The following is an 18,692-nucleotide window of genomic DNA, read 5'->3' as shown; positions in this document are numbered from 1 at the left end:
TCGACACAGAGGCGTAGTTTCTCTTTGTGCCTATGTTTGCTCTCTCTCTATGTATCTCTGTGATATCTGTCTGCTTATATGTCTGTCTATGTTTCTGGTTCTGTGTTTAATCTCTCTCTCAAATTTAGCATTCTCAGGAAGAACGTAATCAACCAGATAGGGTGTTGACTGTTATGTTATCCGACTCTCTGTTGTATTACATTACATTTCTAATTATACTAGATTTGTGTTTCTATTTAATTTATACCTGATGATGATTGCTTGTGTTGCAATCGAAACGTCGTATGCTAGTGTTTAATTTAATTTATTATTTTATCTTTATACGTGACTTTACCGAAAGAACCAAAGAATAATTCCTGCAGTCACGAAAGCTCCAAATTAAGTATAAAAATTAAAATTAATAAAAGTAAAATAAAATAAAAATAAATAAAAATCACGACGTTTCGGAGGCAACACAAGCTTCCGTCTTCAGGTGGAACCGTCACAGCACACTTGCTGTATCAAGTAAATGAGAAATTCCAAGAGATACTACACCGTATATATACTTCGTGATTTTACCGAAAAAACCTAAGAATATGAGAAGGCATTGTTCATGCCGACTGCTGCTTTTGTTTCTCATATCCAAAGCTCACTGGCAGAACTTTGACAGCGCAGATTTATTTGGCGTAGCACACAGTGTCCCGCGTGTTAGGCTAACGAGCGCTAAAATTAGTGACTTCTTCCAAATATTTAAAATATATCTTTGGCTTCGCCCCCCCCACCCACCCCCTGTGTTTTTTTAAAGTGCTTACAATATAATGTTGTGATCTATTTTCATCGCACTAATTTTTTCTACAAACCCAACCTGAAAATCCTTGCTGAGGAAGGGATTAAAAAACGACAAGCGTGTTGAATATGAGGTGTTACGTCACAGTTGACAGAGTCCTTTCTCAGGCGACTACAAACAATGCAATTGGTGATAACTGCACGAGGTGCCACAGTTTATTTACGAGACAAAGCTCTCCGTGAACTTGACATTAATGGGAAATATACACGAATTAAAATGTATCTATTTCGCATGAGCTTGATATGAAACAGCCTCACATTGCAACACTCAAAGTAAAATACTATCTAATTATTTTACTTTTCCCACTTTCATTACCACATTACTTCCACTAGAAGAGTCACGTAAATGAGCCAGAAGTTAATTTAATTTAAAAAAAGCTTCTGCTGTTATTAACAAATTCATTTCAACTTGTTCAACGTGTCCAGTATGATGAAGCTTTGATTAATATACTTCATTAGATAATCAATATAATTTCCTTTGATATAGAGATAATGAGTTATGTTGTTTTACCTGCGGTTGATTTCTATTGATTAATAGACTTAATTAGATAATCAATATCATTTCCTTTGATATAGAGATAATGAGTTCTTTTGTTTTACCTGCGGTTGATTTCCATTGATTAATAGACTTAATTAGATAATCAATATAATTTCCTTTGATATAGGGATAATGAGTTTTTGCTGTTTTACCTGCGGTTGATTTCTATTGGGTAACTCTTGCTCTATTTTGTCCTCTGTACTACTTCACTTCATCGTATTTGTTCTTGTCATTTTGGCGACTCTTGAAAATGAGATGATCACAGTCTCTTGAGCCGTCACCCAGTTAAATAAACTTGGGACATTCATTCTCGATTTGAAGCTTTCGTGATTGCAAGAATTCATACTCTTAGTTCTTTCGGTAAAGTCACGTAGGTAAAAAATGAAATTAAAATTAATAAAAATAAAATAATTTAAAAATCACGACGTTTCGGAGGCAACACAAGTCTCTGTCATCAGGTGGGACCGTCACAGCCAGATTTGCTGCATCAAGGGACATTCACTGAAACTTGATACCAGTGTGGATTTTCCTTCGTCGGGGCCAAAAGGGCAACGAACGTGGGGGTCGCGTCAGTCGCCGAGGCCACTCACTGAATCGAGCATCGAGGACTGGGTCGGACTTGGACTGCGACACGTCGCTCAGAGGCAGGGCCCGGCCACACTCTCTGCTTTCTTGACGGTCGAGGGACACTAAACGGACAGGAACCAACATTGGACAGACTGTCAATTATTGGTAAAGAGGCGAAGAGCACAAGTGGCATTCAAACGTGCACTTATAACACTGTACGAGTACACATTTATTCAAGTTGACAGTTTCGCTGTTGCAAGTATAATCCACTTCAACAAAAGTATTGGGTCTGTTTTTTTACGTCTAAAACTTTTTGTGTTGGCAGTTTTGCACCACGCCATAAAAATGCTGACAAGCGATAGTAAAACGTATTTTTCGTCCTTGTATTTGTACATTGTAATGTTGAGCGCACTGGACTTGCAACCCAGAGGTCACCGGATCGCTCTCTCGCGGTGCGGCATTTTTAAGTATGAGCAAGGTTCTAAAAATCCCATGGTGCACCGCAGTTAGTAGATCGTTGTGCCACACGTGGTATGGTAAAGGGTGTGTACCCCCGGCTCTCCCAAGACGAATGGCCCAATGTGGAAGAGGAGACAAAAATACCATCTGGAGGTGTCTCTCCAGAAGGCACACTCGTGAAGGCCTTGCCGCTGGCTGTGGCATTAGCAAGCAATTGCAGGGCTGCACCTCTACGTTTTACTTCGCTTACAAACAAAATCCTTGACCTCAGGCTCACGGCAAAATGCGTAGTCACCGTTTTTTTCAAAAGTTACCCGCATATAACTCAACTGGAATATATAAATACTGCAAACAAGACTTGGCAGGCCCCTCCTGCATGACAGTCACGGTTCCTCAATTGAGGCTTTCCTTGGTAATACAAGCGTAGTAGTAATCATATAAAGTCTGCCCTATGAGCACGGATGTTTGTAGCCTGGAGCCTGACGTGGCACCATGTCTCTGGAAAACCCACCAAGTACGTTTGTGGCACATTAGGAATGGACCACTCTTCTAATGATTTCCTCGTGCAGCAAGGTAGTAAAGTGTGGTTTTGTGAAGGTCCTTATGTGCTGTGCAGTACATGAATGCACGTGTGTACACCAGCATGCGATGACTGAGTTGGGCCTGTGGGTGGCTGGCAGGGTTATTGATTAACCAGACTGGTACACCAGTCACGTGGTTAACGGCGACCCGATTGAGAATTGCTGTGTGACAACACGTGCTGTTGCATTTTACAGATTGAGCACAATAAATGTGTTTGCCCTCGATTCGGAGCACCTGTCCACGTCCTTCATTTCGAGTGTGCAACACATTCATCGCCATCGAGCCACAGCGGGCCAGATGGCCGCCGCTCATTACGCATTTCTACCGGTCCTTTGCTCGTAGTGGACACGATGGCTCCCCTTTATTGGGGCAGCGAAGCGTGTGACTTGCCTGCAGCCCTCCCGCGGTGCCGTCCCACCATCCGCAGATGTTTGTGGAAGTTCCTGCGAGAGAACGAGCGAGCGAGAGAGTGAGATGCATTACCTGATGAGAGACGTCGCTTTAACAGGGTAATATTTACCCGACTAACAAGCGGCAGCATCCGACGTCAAATCGCGCTCCTGTTAAGTGCCCGTGTGGGCAACTTTTTCCGCTCGCTCGTCGGTTGAGTGAGCTGGAAGCACCAGCTCATTAAGCGAGCCTCCTCGTTAAAATATAAAACGCACCTGTGTCCCGCTGCTCTGAGACGCTACAGTTACGTCTCTCTGTGCACTGCGTGAAAAGTCACAGATTTTCAAAAATTTTGAGCGAAATGCGCTGTGCGACGCGGCTCGCTATAAAACGTCCGTCGTGAACACCGAACTCAAAATGCGAAGCTGAAAGAATGGTACAATGCAACGGGAAGGCGTGCGCAGTTGGCAGTCGGCCAGAGGTTCGTATTTCACTTGGGAAGCCACTTTGTAATGCAGAACCAGCCCTTCCTACAAAATGGAGAAGCGGTGGCACTTTATACCCATTTTAGATAAAGACTGGAAGCGGATGTGCAGCCCAATCAACGCCCACTCTCAAATTTAAGCCGAGTTCGGTTGGAATATCCACGAAGAACCACATACACGCGTGTGAACCAACGTGCCCGCGTTAAATCGCACACAAAAACGCAACACACTTGAATTTATTTAAGTGCCAGCACTTCAACCATGTCCGTGGCTTTTTTCTTTTGTATCACGAAACATTACCACATTTTCTATAACCCCAAGGATGGATTTAAGACTTTCAAATGTGAACAACTGTCAATACATTTAGTCGGTAGAGAGTGCCTCTCCTAACATGTCAAAAACAACAACAACAACAATGTTCACATGGGTAGACGCTCCGAGCACAGGCGAACGAGACAGTCAGCTGTCTTCTGCCACAGCTGTGTGGTGTTTTACGATTCTACAGAGAGGTCGTGACCCCCCTCACAAGTCGGCCTGCCACCACGGCTACAACCCAAAATGGAAATTCTCAAGGCCAACGCTCCGTACAGTCACATTCACAAAACCGCAGGGGGGGGGGGCACACGCATGTGCATGCACACACCGAGAATAAAAGCCAGCCCCCGCCCCACACACACCTCCATGGCTGTTCTTCCACGTGCACGCACGGAACACACGTCAATGTGCATTGGCACGAATGGCCAACACATTCATCGCGAACGCTGATGTTCACGGCGCTTCGCTGCGATTACAGTTTCCCTGTGACTATCGCTGAATCGGAAGTGAGAGGACGCTCTGGGTTCTGAGGCGGGAGCTGCGTGCTCAGAGCCGTGCCCTGTGAACTTCCGTGCCCAGAGACTGCGGCTTTATCAGATCACAAGGGCAAAATCGGCGCCGAGCTGTGCTAGTGCGCTGGCATTCTTCCATTACTGATCAGCGAAGAGGCGAAATCAAATCCGCAAGCAGTCGGTGCCAGAACTGCCGTTGGGTTAATCCACCTCTCAATCCACCAAACTGCCTTCCCCATGAGATGCAAGTGTTTGGAAGTGTTCCCAGAAAACGCCGTCACCCTGTGCGCCTACCCCATCGGCCAGAACAAATAAATGCCACTATGAAGGCTGATAAAATAATATTCAAATCTACTTTGCCTGCCCACCGTTTGATGTACTACCAAGTCTTCCACCAAACATAATGGCTATAAATTCAAACGTACGCTTGAAATTTAAATTCTGTACTCAGGGAAGCCTCCCATAAGTTTTCAAGATTTTCTGATGTTTAGTCTCAAACTCTGCATCGCTGTCAATGGAAATACAATATAGGTATTCATAAAAAGTTGGTAAAGGCGCAACCCTGCAATTGTTTGCAAGCACCACCGCTGATGGAAGGGCAAGCTCTCGAGACCTTCTCTAGAGGGCCATTTGGCCTAATCTTCCACACTTGCCAGACATCTTGGGAGGGGTGGAAGTACCCACACTTTTCATCACAACACATGACCTGCCGATCGACTGTGGTGAACCCATTGCCACTTGCTTGGGTGGACAGAGGCGGGGGGGGGAATGCCCCATCATTTCAACTGCTGCGCCAAGAGGTCATACCTGGAAACCTCTCGATTGCAATTCCAGTGGTGTAAACCATGACACTACGGAAGCACAAGCAGGCGGGCATTCATCGCCAGTGCCTAAATTACGCCTCCTTAATTCTAGATTTGAAGCTTTCGTGACTGCAAGGATTCATATTCTTAGGTTTTTTCGGTAAAGTCACGTAGGTAAAACATTAAAATTAATAAAAGTAAAACAAAATAAAAAATTTAAATCACGACGTTTCGGAGGCAACACAAGCTTCCGTCTTCAGGTGGAACCGTCACAGCCACGACAGCTGTATCAAGTAAATGAGAGATTACAAGAGCTACCACTCCGTATATATAATGGTTGGAGAGGGGGAAGGGCCAAGTACGGCACACTTTTTATTAATTACGCCTCCTTCTCTACCAGGCCGTACTGGGCCGTAGCTGTAGGGATCTGGCCGAGGGTAGAAAGCGTTGGCTAGGTGTGATGGTATCAATGGCTCTGGCCATTGACCTTTCTCTCCGGCCGCTGGAAAGGCAATGCTCACCTCTGCACCATCGCTGAAGGATCCAGTTCCCGCTTGCGTCTCTTCCGCTCCGCGTATCCACGGAAGGCACTGCAGACGTGCAAAGCACAGCCGCTCGATTCACGATTAATTATTTACGCGCAAAAAAAAAAGTCGAGCATTTTAAATGAAGCACAGTCCTGAGATGCGACGTAATGACGCGGAATGTTATTTAATGGAGGGTACTTACGCGATGCTGTGGTTCGGTGTTCGTGCAAAAGAAAAAGGAAAACAGAATTACAAGATGCTCATTATTAAAATGCAAATGGGTTTTTGCACACGAGATTTATTTATCGCAGAAAATATGACGCAAGTATAACGTGCAAAAAATTGTAAATGTTCAGTTACTTTAAACAATGATTCTTTAAAAATATATATATAAACAAATCCTTCACTCAATAATACGCATGCATTTATATGGAGTTATTACTGTCGCCTGATGATTAATGCGTTGATAATTATGCGGTTGCCTCGTGATTGTACGCACATTTTTAAACCCAGCAAATGTGCAACGGCTGAGAGGTCGGCGAAAGGAATGAAGCATCTACCACGTTGGCCTTGAAGACCTCTCAACCTTGGCCTATTCTACCCCAGCTCATCGTCACATGGCACTTGTCAAGACTTTTAGTTTATAGGGTTATTATTTTTAAAATATATAAAAAATATAACAGGTCAGGACCAGTTTCAAGCACCAGTGGTGAAGGAGACCCCCCCCCCCACCCCCCTTCCCCGGAATATTCCAAGGAGCACGAGGTTCGGGACGACGGTCGGGGCAGCGTGCTACGTACGCTTGCAGCGTCGACGCAGTGCTGTGCAGCATGTGCATGCTCTCGCTGGGGAACCAACTCCGGCACTCGATGTCGTCTGTCAGGCGAGAGACAAAAAACGATGGGCCCCCACCCCCCCATTTTCAAGCAATCCTCACAACAAGTGACCGTGTACTATGAGACATCTCCTTTACCAGTGGCAAAATATAGTAGTAGGTTTTTACCCTTTAAACTGGTACAAAAACTGACACCTGTATACAAGGCATCATGTTTGCAATAACCACAACACAAGCAGTCAAAATGCAAACAAAAAGAAACAACTCTGATGATGATAATGATATGCACTGTCCTTGAAGTTGATTGGTCCACACCCGAGACAGCTTTTCTTAGAGCCTAGTCTCCAATAGAGATTAGGCTCTAAGAAAAGCTATCATCATCAGAGTTGTTTCTTTTTGTTTGCATTTTGACTGCTTGTGTTGTGGTTATTGCAAACATGATGCCTTGTATACAGGTGTCAGTTTTGTACCAGTTGAAAGGGTAAAAACCTACTACTATAAGTCACCAGAAAAAAAAGAAAATGAAAAAATTTACGGTAACACACCTTGCCTTAGGTGGCCCTGCAAATTGCTCGTTCAGAATGAAGTGAAAGAAAGCACTCCACGTGTGTAGTTTAGCGATCGTACCGGCCAAAGCAAGCCTCGCTCGCTGTTATGCCTGTCATACTCCAGTGGGAGCTTAGTCATGATCAGGGATTCTTGCGACTGAACCCAAACGTCCTTTAAAACATCTTACAAACAACACGTCCACCGCCCCGAGCGCTGGGGTTTAATTAAACTTGGTATATAACTGAAATGATAAAAGATTAATGTATACATTATTAAACAATATTACATCTCACAATATGCTCAACATCATTAAACCTACGTATGTTAATTGTGAGCGAGCGAGCACTAATATTCATCGTATTTGTATTTTTGTATTCTAAGATTGTATATTACGGCTAATTCACATTTTACATTTCACATTTTATATGGTCTACTTTTTCATAATTTTACATACTTTAGCCCATTAGTATTAGTTATACTTTGTAACGTTAGTATAGTTAGACTGTATATCACCTATTTAAGTTTTTAAGATGCCTACATGTTGAATGTATGCACCTTCCGGCCATAGTAAATTCCGTGTATGTGCAAACTTTCATGGCGATTAAAACCGTTTCTGATACTGATTCTGATCCATATTGCATACAAATGTCTGACGTGCCCTGTCCAAGCCCGACTACATTTCTTAACAGTTTGAATTCTCTTTACTATGCACGCGTTCTCTAATCCACGAGTTCTTCTCGCCTATCTCAATGTAATTCCACGCATGCACTTCTCCACGCCTGAGATGAGATGGTGGCCGATGGCCGACAACATTAACGAAGTGGGTGATCCAAGGCCATTGAACGTGTTGTTCGGAGGACACGTCCATTTGGGGGAGAGACGGAGCAATGAAATCACCTCGTGTGCCGGTGCAAGGTGAACGTTCAAATCGCAAGCTCGTGAGAGACAGTGGTGGATGGGGAGACCTTCATCCAGCAGTGGATTGGCCATGGTTGCTGCTGATGATATATATGTCACTGCTGGCAAGATTCTTTTTCCAATTTGGTGCCAACAATCTTCCAAGATCTCTCCACATCCTGACCACACTCCAGGGTCAACGTGTAAACCATAAAGTGTTCAATATCTCTGCTGACACACCCCTAGAACACACACACACAGCCAACTTCCACATCCGTTTGCGCCAATGTCTCCCTACGCACTCACAAAAGACTTCATGAATACCTGCTTAGCAGAGCAGCACACACACACAGGATGAGTTTAATCTTCGTCACTGACAATCGGTACTGAACACACGATGTTTTACTCTCCGCGTGGCTTATCGGCTGATTTAAAATGTTCTGCTCAGCTGTTTGGAAAGCCCTTTTTGACCTGCTGCACATTATTTTATTTTTTACAGCTTTTATAGAATTCAAAAAGTACCCCCATCTTTCGGTTGGCAATATTTTTGGTTTGTAGTGCAGCTTTCAGCATTCCATGGAAAAATCACTTCGGTCAGCTCTTTCCCACTATCAGAGAAGTGCGTCACAGCTTCCATCCAATGATCTGTCCCAAATTATTCATAAGTTTTCATCATCATTATCAATCATCCATGGTAAATCCAATGCTGGATAAAGTGCAATTTTTGGGAACAAGATTAGCAGGCGTCCCTAAATATTTGACATAGGAATGAAATACCATAATTTATTTTTTAAACCTTAAAAAACTACAAACCCATCAGCCTCTTATCACATTGTTAACGATAATAATTTGTGAACAAAATTTGAGGCCAGCTAACAAGGGGAGCAAGAAGAAAGGTTTTAGTTTTTTTTTAAATCGGCCACTTACACATTACACAGCAGTGGTCTCAACATACACATACAAATACAGGAGGTCAAATGTGTGGAAGGTTAAACAATGACTCGAGGTAATTTTACCATACCTGTCCACCCACACGGTTTACCCGTATTCTTGTACAGGGAAATTGAGTTTTCAGGTCCATATGGCATACAGCCGTTTCAATACGGGCACATTTTTTTTCAACATTGTCTATTTATTTGTGTTTCTCCCTTGTGGTACTTAGTAGGATGAAGGTTGAGATTTCTAAGGGCACGGGGTGACCAATAAGGTATGGATTGTTCTAGTAATAAGTTAGGCACTTGATAAAGGGTATGTTTTTACTTTCCCCAAAAACGTGGCAGTTGAAAAGAGCTCGCACGTCACTGGAGCCTCGCACACAACCACCACCACCACCACCACCCTCCCCACCAAAAGGAAGTCAGCAACAAAAACTTACTAAAAAATACATCAAAACAAATTGGCAACGTTTAGCGTGAAGTCTAATTATAAAACTGAACGTGCAGCCATGCAGACAACAGTGCTGTTTGAAAGCGGCACCGGTCAAGTGATGACACAGTTACATAAACTCTCAATGTGCCTTGGGATAGAAAATGAGTGAAAAGTGTGTCTATTTTTGTCCGCGAATGCTAATGCTACTCTCACGAGCACGCCGGTTCCCTTTATGTTGCACATTAAAGCCAGGAGCGTAAACACTCAGAGGCCAAATGAATGCACGCGAGGTTCATCCTTTTGTTCGGAGAAAGAACGGTGAAAGCAAAATAAATGTTTTTAGTCCTCCTGATGCAAAAACGCGAATTTCAAATGGGAGTCTTACCTTTGTCCGTGCCTAATCAGTGGCTCTGCAGAACAACACTACTTTTGTCTCTCGCTCCCTTGTTCCGAGAATTAGACCTCGAGTGTGAAACATTTAACGCTAAGACGGTACACAATGTCTCAAATCAGAACATCTAATAATAAATGCACCGGACAAAAACACCGTGCAAAAACGTCACAAGGACAGCATTGCAATGCTACACGAGCTAACCGTGAAAAGCACCTGTAAGTACATAACATCACTTGCAGCACACTTACCCACATACACCCACACGAGCATAGATACAACTATAGGCTTGTCAATCAACTGCTGGATGAAGGCCTCCCCACACCGTGTCAATCGAGGGAGTTGCTTGACTCCACTCCAACGCGGCTCGCCATGCTTCGGGCACTCGCCACCGATGCTTGCGATGGTCAAGAATAAAACTCACCATCCAATATGAAACCACAATATCGAGTAATACTTTAGGATTTTGGCACCGCTACGCATGAGATAAAATTTCGCCGTTTAAATATATCGCGTCTATTCAGAGTTCCTCCACCACATCTCAGTAGTGTAGGGCTCTGCCCCACAGAGTCAGGGTTTGACATTTCACTCAGTGGCTGTTGTATGCCATTCGCAGACGACCACAACCTCGTCCTGGAATGTTTCGCACCGTTGTCGGCAACCAGCGGCGCCTCCGTGCGTCGCACATGCCACTGCCTACTGGGCCACGCACAACGTGCGCTGCGATCCGGCTGAAAAAAACACGCAGAAACAGAGGCGATGCGCAAACGACGCCGCGACACCCACCGGAGATGCGATCCATGCTGTACATGCGCTCCAGCTTCTTCTTGCTGCTCAGCGCCTCCTGCTCGGCCTTCTCCTGCTCCAGGTCGAAGGAATGCTTGAAGACGCCGAGGTTCTCGCAAGCCGGGCACTCCAGGGAGTCGCGCTCCCTCACGCTGGAGCCGCCGCCGCCGCCGCCACCATCCCGGCTGCTCCCGGCGCTGCTGCTGCCGCCGCTGCTGCCGCTGAAGTGCGATCCCCGAGAGATTGCGTGAAGCCAGCGCAGGTGGCGCCTGCCCTTGTTCTCCTTGCTGTGGCCTCCGCCGCCGTGGCTGCAGCCGGCGGCCGGAGAGGTCCGGGCGGACGCGGAGCGGGAGGGCGGCGGCGGCGACGGGGACGGGGGTCCGTAGTCGCGCTCGTCGCTGAGGATGGTGTACACCTTGGGCGGCTGCAGCAGCCCCGGGTCGGGCAGAGGAGGAGGCGCGGGAACGGGAGACGAGGAGGGGATGGAGGGGACGGAGGGGGAGGGAGCCGGCGTGGCGGGGGTACGCTCCGCCGCCTCGTCCGAGAAGCTGCGGCTAAGCGAGAGGCGACGCTTCTGCTGGAGCAGCGAGGGGGGCTGTAGGCACGGGGAGGGCGTCGTCGCGGCTGACGCCGACACCACCGCCGCCGCCGCCGCCGATGCCACCGCCGATGGTGCTTCCACGCCGGGCTCCGACAAGCACCGTTCTGCCAAGTGGCAATCGCACCGCACGCTCTCACGGCGCCGCCCACAGCAAAACAACGCCCTGAAGCTGACCAGAGCCATTTGCTGTCCGCCAGCCGGTGCTGATGTGCGACGTTGTTGCTTGGTAAAGTTCTAGGCAATGAAGCGTTTGACAGCAGGCACGGCGGCCGGGTCTAGAGACACAGCGCGGCGCTCACATGTTAGCGATCGGCTATATAACTGGGTCATTTTTACAGTGTGAATTAGTGGTGTAGCGAGCGTGCTGGCTGTGCGTGTGAGCGTGCAGACAGTGAGTCTCCTAGGGGGCTCACCTGTGCCTCCTCTTTCGTGGCCCTGCATGTGACCGAGCTGAACGTAGTCCCCGAAAGATTTCACTGCCCTGCGCACCCACAGGTCACAACAACACAGCGAAGCAGATGTTCAAGGGCACCAAGATGGATTTGACAGAATATGGTGACAACACAATTATCAAAGCTACTGGATTTTTATTGTACTCCTTCATGGTGAATTATAATGCCAATTGTTCATCCAGGAAAGCCTCACCCGAGTCTCAAGACTATTTTTAAGGAAGGTCCTGCTACATGGGAATATTACGAATTGTTTGTGCATGTGGCTTGGTGACAGGTACCAAATTCATATTTAGCCAGACACTATTTCAAATGCGGCAATAGCACTCCTACTTTAAGCAGATCAACACAATCTGACCGTGATGACTAACAATAAATGAATAAACCAGCGAGCCAAAATGGCACTTTGTAGCTGCAATCAAGATTATGATGCAAAATGGCCATCGAAAGGCAAATTCACGATTTGCCAGTCTTTTAATGAGACTTACTGTACCTGAATTTAATTGCCGCTGAGGAAATAGCTTCTGCTCGCATTTGTCTTCGCTTGGACACAGAGGTCCCCATAGTCAGCCGAGCGCTCGCCCCGCTCTTCACGGTGCACAACGCAGCACGCCAAAGTGAGAAAACACAGAAACAAATGGAAATGTAAAAAAGAAAATAACAGCAGCTTTCGTGCTAGAGAGCCCCCCCCCCCCTATAAACGTGTCTCTATCCCTGCCCCAGCTCTCACAACGCCGTGGAGCGACACCACAGCGCCCACGACTACTGCTGCTGCTGCTGTTGCCCGACTGCCGTTGTAATTGTTGGACAGCGATGCCCGAGTCATGATTCTGACCGGGAGTCTTCCTCCAGACTGAGTGAAGCGGCGGGTCAACGTGGTGGGGTAGGGATGGGGTGATAGGGGGGTGGGTGGGAGGATGAGGCGTCCGTGTGTGTGTGTCTCTCTCCCCTCTCACTCCCTCGCTCGCTCTCTCTGTGTTGTCAGTGTCTGCGTGCGGCCGTAGCGGTGCTGGGAGGTGAATAGAGGAATGGGGGTGGTGGTGGTGACGACTCCGCCGTTTGTGTCCCGTGGGGGTGGAGGGGGGGTGATAAGCAGGAGGGGGGGGCGATCGTACCGATGAGAAGTGGCTAAGCGCGTCTGCACGATGTGCACTACCCACCACTGGCTGCAGACACACAGCACACAAAGATCCCCCGTATAGCCTTAACAGACTATAGGGGCAAGTGCTGTTAGCGAGCACCTATGCAGGCCGGCACGGCACACGAGGGGGTGGGTGGCCAGCACCACGCGCGGCCGCCTTTGTCTCCCCAGTGGCGATGTGTTTACACCGCACCAGATACTAATTTGAGGCTGAGTCGACCTAGGGGAAATCCAGGACCGGTCCAGATATTCGTTACTGATGTAGGCAGTGTGCGCGCTAACCGCGACACCACCGCTCCCACGCACCCATCCACACACACACAAGACAAAGACCCCCCGTATAGCCTGAACAGACTCTTGGGGAAAGTGCTGATAGCGAGCACCTACGAAGGCCGGAACGGCACACGAGGGGGGAGGGGGGTGGCTAGCACCATGCCCGGCCGCCTTTGTCTCCCCGGTGACGATGCTTCTACACACACCCACGCGCACCCACACACACAGTCACACACGCGCACTCCCCTCCTTTGCACGTGCGCAATCGTCAGCACCACGCCTCCTTCTCCGCTTTCACCTCCCTCTCCCATCCATCTCCCATCCATCCCCAACCTCCAACACCCACCCCCCCATCCCACGCACAGATGACACACAAGACAAAGACTTACACAGCACACACACACACCGCTCCTCCCTTCCCTCCCACACCGACCATTGAGTGCCAAGTTGCTGTTCGCTAGCGCCTATCGCGAGATGGTGAATGTGTGATGGTCTTCTGGCGTTGCTACAGACAGAGAGAGATAGATACACGCGCACAGAAACTGCGGCGGCCACCTTTCGTCTTCCCCCCGCGTTCGTCGCCGCTGTTTCCCGACCACAACCGCTGTGTCTTAAATGAGCTGCTGCTTGCTGCTGCTTTGCTCCTGGCTGCTGCTGCTCAAATTAGGCTGAGTCAGCCGTGGGGGGAAGGGAGGTGGAGGAGGGAGGATGTAGGGAGGGTTTGGAAGCGTCAACGAGTCGCACTGCCACCCCGTGTTGCACGTGGAGCACCACACGGGGACACGGATCGACACCCAACCCAGGCGTGATGGCACCGGCTGCGTACAATGGGCACGTTCGAAGGGGAAAAATAAACACACACGTGAACACAATGACAAAGATCCCCCCATAGAGCCTGAATAGACTGTAGGGGCAAGTGCTGTTAGCGAGCACCTATAAAGGCCGGCACGGCACACGAGGGGGTCGGTGGACAACACCACGCCCGGCCGCCTTTGTCTCCCCAGTGGCGATGTTTACACACCGCACCAGGTACTCATTTAAGGCTGAGTCGACCTAGGGGAAGCCCTGGGACCGGTTCAGATAATCGTCACTGGTGTTGGCCGTGAGCGGGAATCGAACCCGGGTCGCCAGGTTCATAGCGCAGCGCGCTAACCGCTACACCACCACACACACACACGTGCGTCACACATGGACGCGTTAAATAGCTCTGGCTCATTGTTTTGGAGATACGCACATGTGTGTGTGTGGGGGGGGGTAGGTCGACTCAGCCTTAAATGAGTACCTGGTGCGGTGTGTAAACATCGCCACTGGGGAGACAAAGGCGGTCGGGCGTGGTGCTGGCCACCCACCCCCTCGTTCGTGTACCGTTCCGGCCTTCATAGATGCTCGCTAACAGCACTTGCCCCTACAGTCTGTTAAGGCTATACGGGGGATCTTTATCTTTGTAGCGGGTAGCGCGCCGCGCTTCGAACCTCACGATCCGGGTTCGATTCCCGCTCACGGTCAACACCCGCGACGATTATCTGAACCGGTCCTGGGCCCTCCCCTAGGTCGACTCAGCCTCAAATGAGTAGCTGGTGCGGTGTGTCGTAAACATCGCCACTGGGGAGACAAAAGCGGGCCGGGCGTGGTGTTGGCCTTCATAGGTGCTCGCTAACAACACTAGCAACACTAACAAGAAACAGTTTGCTACAAGCTATACGGGGGGTCTTTGTCTTGTGCGTGACGTCTCACGATTATGTGCACATACCGGCAGTGTTGATACGTAGCTCCTATCTCGACGCTCGGGCACATGTGCCGCCTTGCACTGTGGATAAAAAATAACAAATGCGCACAGAATTAATCTCATTTTACAATTCCAAAAGTATTGTCTTTGGGAGGATATCCAATTGAAATGATGCCTTAGGGGCCGTCCATACATGACGTCACGCGATTTTGGACGATTTTTGACCCCCCTCCCTTCGTCACACGGCGTCACAAAAAGTCAGACCCCCCCCTCAAATATGCCCATTTGATGTGACGTCACATTTCTCAAACCCCCTCCCCCCCATCGTCACACATCGTCACAAATGTCTGACCCCCCCCCTCCCCAAGGTGCGTGACGTCATTTATGGACGGCCCCTTATGGGATAATTGCGATACAATTCTAACTTCTATTGTCTTTTGTTTCTCAAAAAGAATGATGTATGCATGTAAGACGTTTCTGTCTCTACGTGTCGCACCGGCATGACCATCGCAAGTTAATGAATATCACGCACAATTAAAAACACGTGGTCAAATGTGTCGAGCAAAACTCCCACGTTTTCTATGTCACCTCTTCTAAGACTGACCATCTACGGTATCTGCCGTGGCGGCTAATTATTAACTACCTCGCCTGGTATGCGGGAGGTCGTGAGTTCGATCCCGACCCTGACGTGCCTGCTGCTGTATATTTGGAGTTTGCGTGTCTCTCTCTCACATCATCATCACGGTGGTTAGGAGATGTTAACTACCTCGCCTGTTATGCAGGAGGTCGTGAGTTCGATCCCGACCCTGACGTGCCTGCTGCTGTATATTTGGAGTTTGCGTGTCTCTCTCCACGTGGTCGTGTGGATTTTTCTCCGGGTCCTCCGGTTTTTCCCTCCACATTTATAAACATGCGTTTAGAGTATTTGTCTGCTAAAATGTCCACGTAATAAGTGAGCTATCATTTGTGGCCAGGTCGCTTCTGAAAAAGAGTTCTATATAGCTCAGTGGGCCTTTCCTGGACAAATAAAAACTATGATAATTGGTTTTTTACCCTTCTATCTGGCAACAAAACTGACACCTTTTTTTACAAGGAGTCATGTTTACATAGACCACAATACCTGCAGTCATAATGCAAACAAAAAACATAACTCTGATAATGTGCACTGTCCTTGAAGTTGATTGGTCCACACCCGAGACAGCTTTCCTTAGAACCTAGTCTCACATGGGTTGGACCAGATGACGCCAAAAGGCGCGCTCTAAGGAAAGCTGTCTCGGGTGTGGACCAATCAACTTCAAGGACAGTGCATACATTATCAGAGTTATGTTTTTTGTTTGCATTATGACTGCAGGTATTGTGGTCTATGCAAACATGACTCCTTGTAAAAAAAAAGGTGTCAGTTTTGTTGCCAGATAGAAGGGTAAAAAAACAATTATCATATTTTTTTACTGGCAAATGAGGTTCCAATGAAATAAAAACTAGTTTAGTTTCGTTGACCTTGGTCTTCCAACAGCTTCGACTGGTCGAGGCTGTTATTTACTCCCTCCGTTGAATATTTCATGATTTGTCGTCGGTGAAGAAAGAAGATTTATAATTCCCAATGTAGTTTTATTCATGCAATTACTGTGCAATGCTTAATGGAGATTTATGCATTTCTTGCGCTATGAAGATGGGATTACAACAATCTTGAGATTTGAAATGTAAAGTAACTGTTTACATATTCAATGTAAAACATCATTAGTCGCTCGTGTCTGCTCAAAAGAACTCCCGTTGACACACAGCAACAACAACAACAGCTGCCATTCGCCACGAAGTGATGCTGATGTTGCCACTGTGCTTTGTGCCATCCTCGGTGCACTTCGAGGCCACGTGAAATGTCGAATGCTTGCTGGCAGGAGGTCACAGGACAGACCCACGTGTTATGGGTAAACTGAGATGAGGCACAGGCTGACATAGACACAAAGCACTGAGAAACCCTGGCATTCAACAGAAGCGGCCAATACACCATCAGAGAAAGTGAGCTGCTTGCCTTTTAAGGCTTTGGCTCATAGATGTAAACTGGCAAATACTTGCACACACACACACACATACGCATTTACTATCTGAGCTTCATTGCAAGGAAGATAAAGTGTCATTATGCTTCGTGCTAGACACTACACCCACCCAGCTTTATCTCATCCTTGTAGAATTGATTGTGCTGCCAGGTTACGTTCAGTGATCTGGGATTGCTTTTAGGTGTTCAATGAGACGACGCTGTCAAATTATCACAAGTTAGAAAAATGTGCAAATGAAGAGTTACAAAAAAAAAGATATTCTCACATGGTATGTCAATGCCGATTGTGATGTTGATAGGGATGAAGTATATATTTCTAAGAAATTAGTTGAACTGTATGTCTAATCATTGCATTTATGACGTTTGCCTATGAATACAGTTCAGTACATTGCAAACGAATGGCCTTTTATTGCAAGGAAGACCAGTTGTCCTTCTACCTAATGTGTTTTGCCATATATGTATCCTTGCAGCAGGTCATTAATTTTAATGTAATTACTTGGTAATTGTTCCTTTCAGAGAAGGGACATGTTAAAAACTGAGCAGGGCATGTGTTTTTTTTCTTCTAATTTGATAATAGATCCATTTAAAATCCCCTTCAGACCATATCATAATAATAATTGTGAATAACGTACGGAACTTTGTCAATCTACTGATGGGTAAATTCTTCTGCGAACCATATCAGATACGGATGTTGTTTGAACGTACTTCACCACGCTAGTCAGTGGTGGTGGATGGGTGTTCACGGCTGATTTAGATAGCACTGGCCACTGTTAGTCACAGCAGGGAGTCAAACGCGAGGCGTGCAGTTCATCGCGCAGAGAGTTACGTACTGCGCAGCCGTTCAACCCAAACTAAAAAGTAAAAAGAGGCCACATTTATATTCTTAGGTTTTTTCGGTAAAGTCACGTAGGTAAAAACATTAAAAAGTGGCTGTGACGGTACCACCTGAAGACGGAAGCTTGTGTTGCCTCCGAAACGTCGTGATTTTTATTTTATTTTTATTTTATTTTACTTTTTAATGTTTTTACCTACGTGACTTTACCGAAAAAACCTAAGAATATGAATCATTGCAGTCACGAAAGCTTCACATCTAGAATTAGGCCACATTTAGTTTTTTTCTGAAGGTCATTCAGAAAATAAATTGTAAATTCTCATATATGCAAAATAGGCCAACTCTAATGTGCGCCGAACGGCCATTGTTTAGCCTAATGCGTTAGAATTAGCTAATGTTAATCATTACTGGTATATTGTTATTTAATTGCAGTAATTTCGAACACGGGAGGAGGTTGGAATGTAACACAAGGTATAATCAGTGCTCTGGTTACCTGCTGCAGATGTATTGCCATGTGCCCGTATGGAAGTCGTGGCTCTATCTCAATGAATATTTTTCCCAGAAACGTGGTGACTCACTCCTTGTTGTTGCCAGTGTGTGTTCATGTACTGTATGTGATAATTAATGCCTTTTTAGCACGATGTAATTCACGATGATTCGCCTGTCCAATAGTTTTCATAGGGGCTTTGGGGGGAGTGGGTGGTTATGGTGGTAATCACGTCCACCGTAGCCTAACAACGGCAAAATGTGTTCTTCTAGATTTGAAGCTTTCGTGACTGCAAGGATTC

The 18,692-nt window shown here is 46.9% G+C and overlaps 1 protein-coding gene across 2 annotated transcripts in view; it reads right to left on the bottom strand.

Annotated features, from left to right (window-relative positions):
- Nucleotides 1-12,749, bottom strand: part of NSMF (NMDA receptor synaptonuclear signaling and neuronal migration factor) — a 37,240-nt gene extending 24,491 nt beyond the window's left edge. Inside the window, exons 1-7 of one of the 2 annotated variants that reach the window (XM_061550563.1) lie at nt 12,373-12,749; nt 11,844-11,911; nt 10,830-11,534; nt 6,804-6,879; nt 5,998-6,066; nt 3,362-3,414; nt 1,954-2,052 (exon numbers count right to left, since the gene is read on the bottom strand). In XM_061550563.1, the coding sequence (XP_061406547.1) occupies nt 1,954-2,052; nt 3,362-3,414; nt 5,998-6,066; nt 6,804-6,879; nt 10,830-11,534; nt 11,844-11,911; nt 12,373-12,443 (1,141 nt within the window). In that variant the 5' untranslated portion in view covers nt 12,444-12,749. Of the gene's footprint in view, nt 1-1,953; nt 2,053-3,361; nt 3,415-5,997; nt 6,067-6,803; nt 6,880-10,829; nt 11,706-11,843; nt 11,912-12,372 lie in introns of both variants that reach the window. The other variant, XM_061550564.1, reaches the window with a different exon arrangement.
- Between the last annotated feature and the right edge of the window lie 5,943 nt (nt 12,750-18,692).

This window comes from Lethenteron reissneri, chromosome 12 (genome assembly GCF_015708825.2).
Source record: "Lethenteron reissneri isolate LAM-NWPU_2019-01 chromosome 12, ASM1570882v1, whole genome shotgun sequence".
Classification (NCBI taxonomy): domain Eukaryota; kingdom Metazoa; phylum Chordata; class Hyperoartia; order Petromyzontiformes; family Petromyzontidae; genus Lethenteron; species Lethenteron reissneri.
Note: the sequence above shows the minus strand (reverse complement) of the source record. Positions and strands in the feature narration are given on the sequence as shown.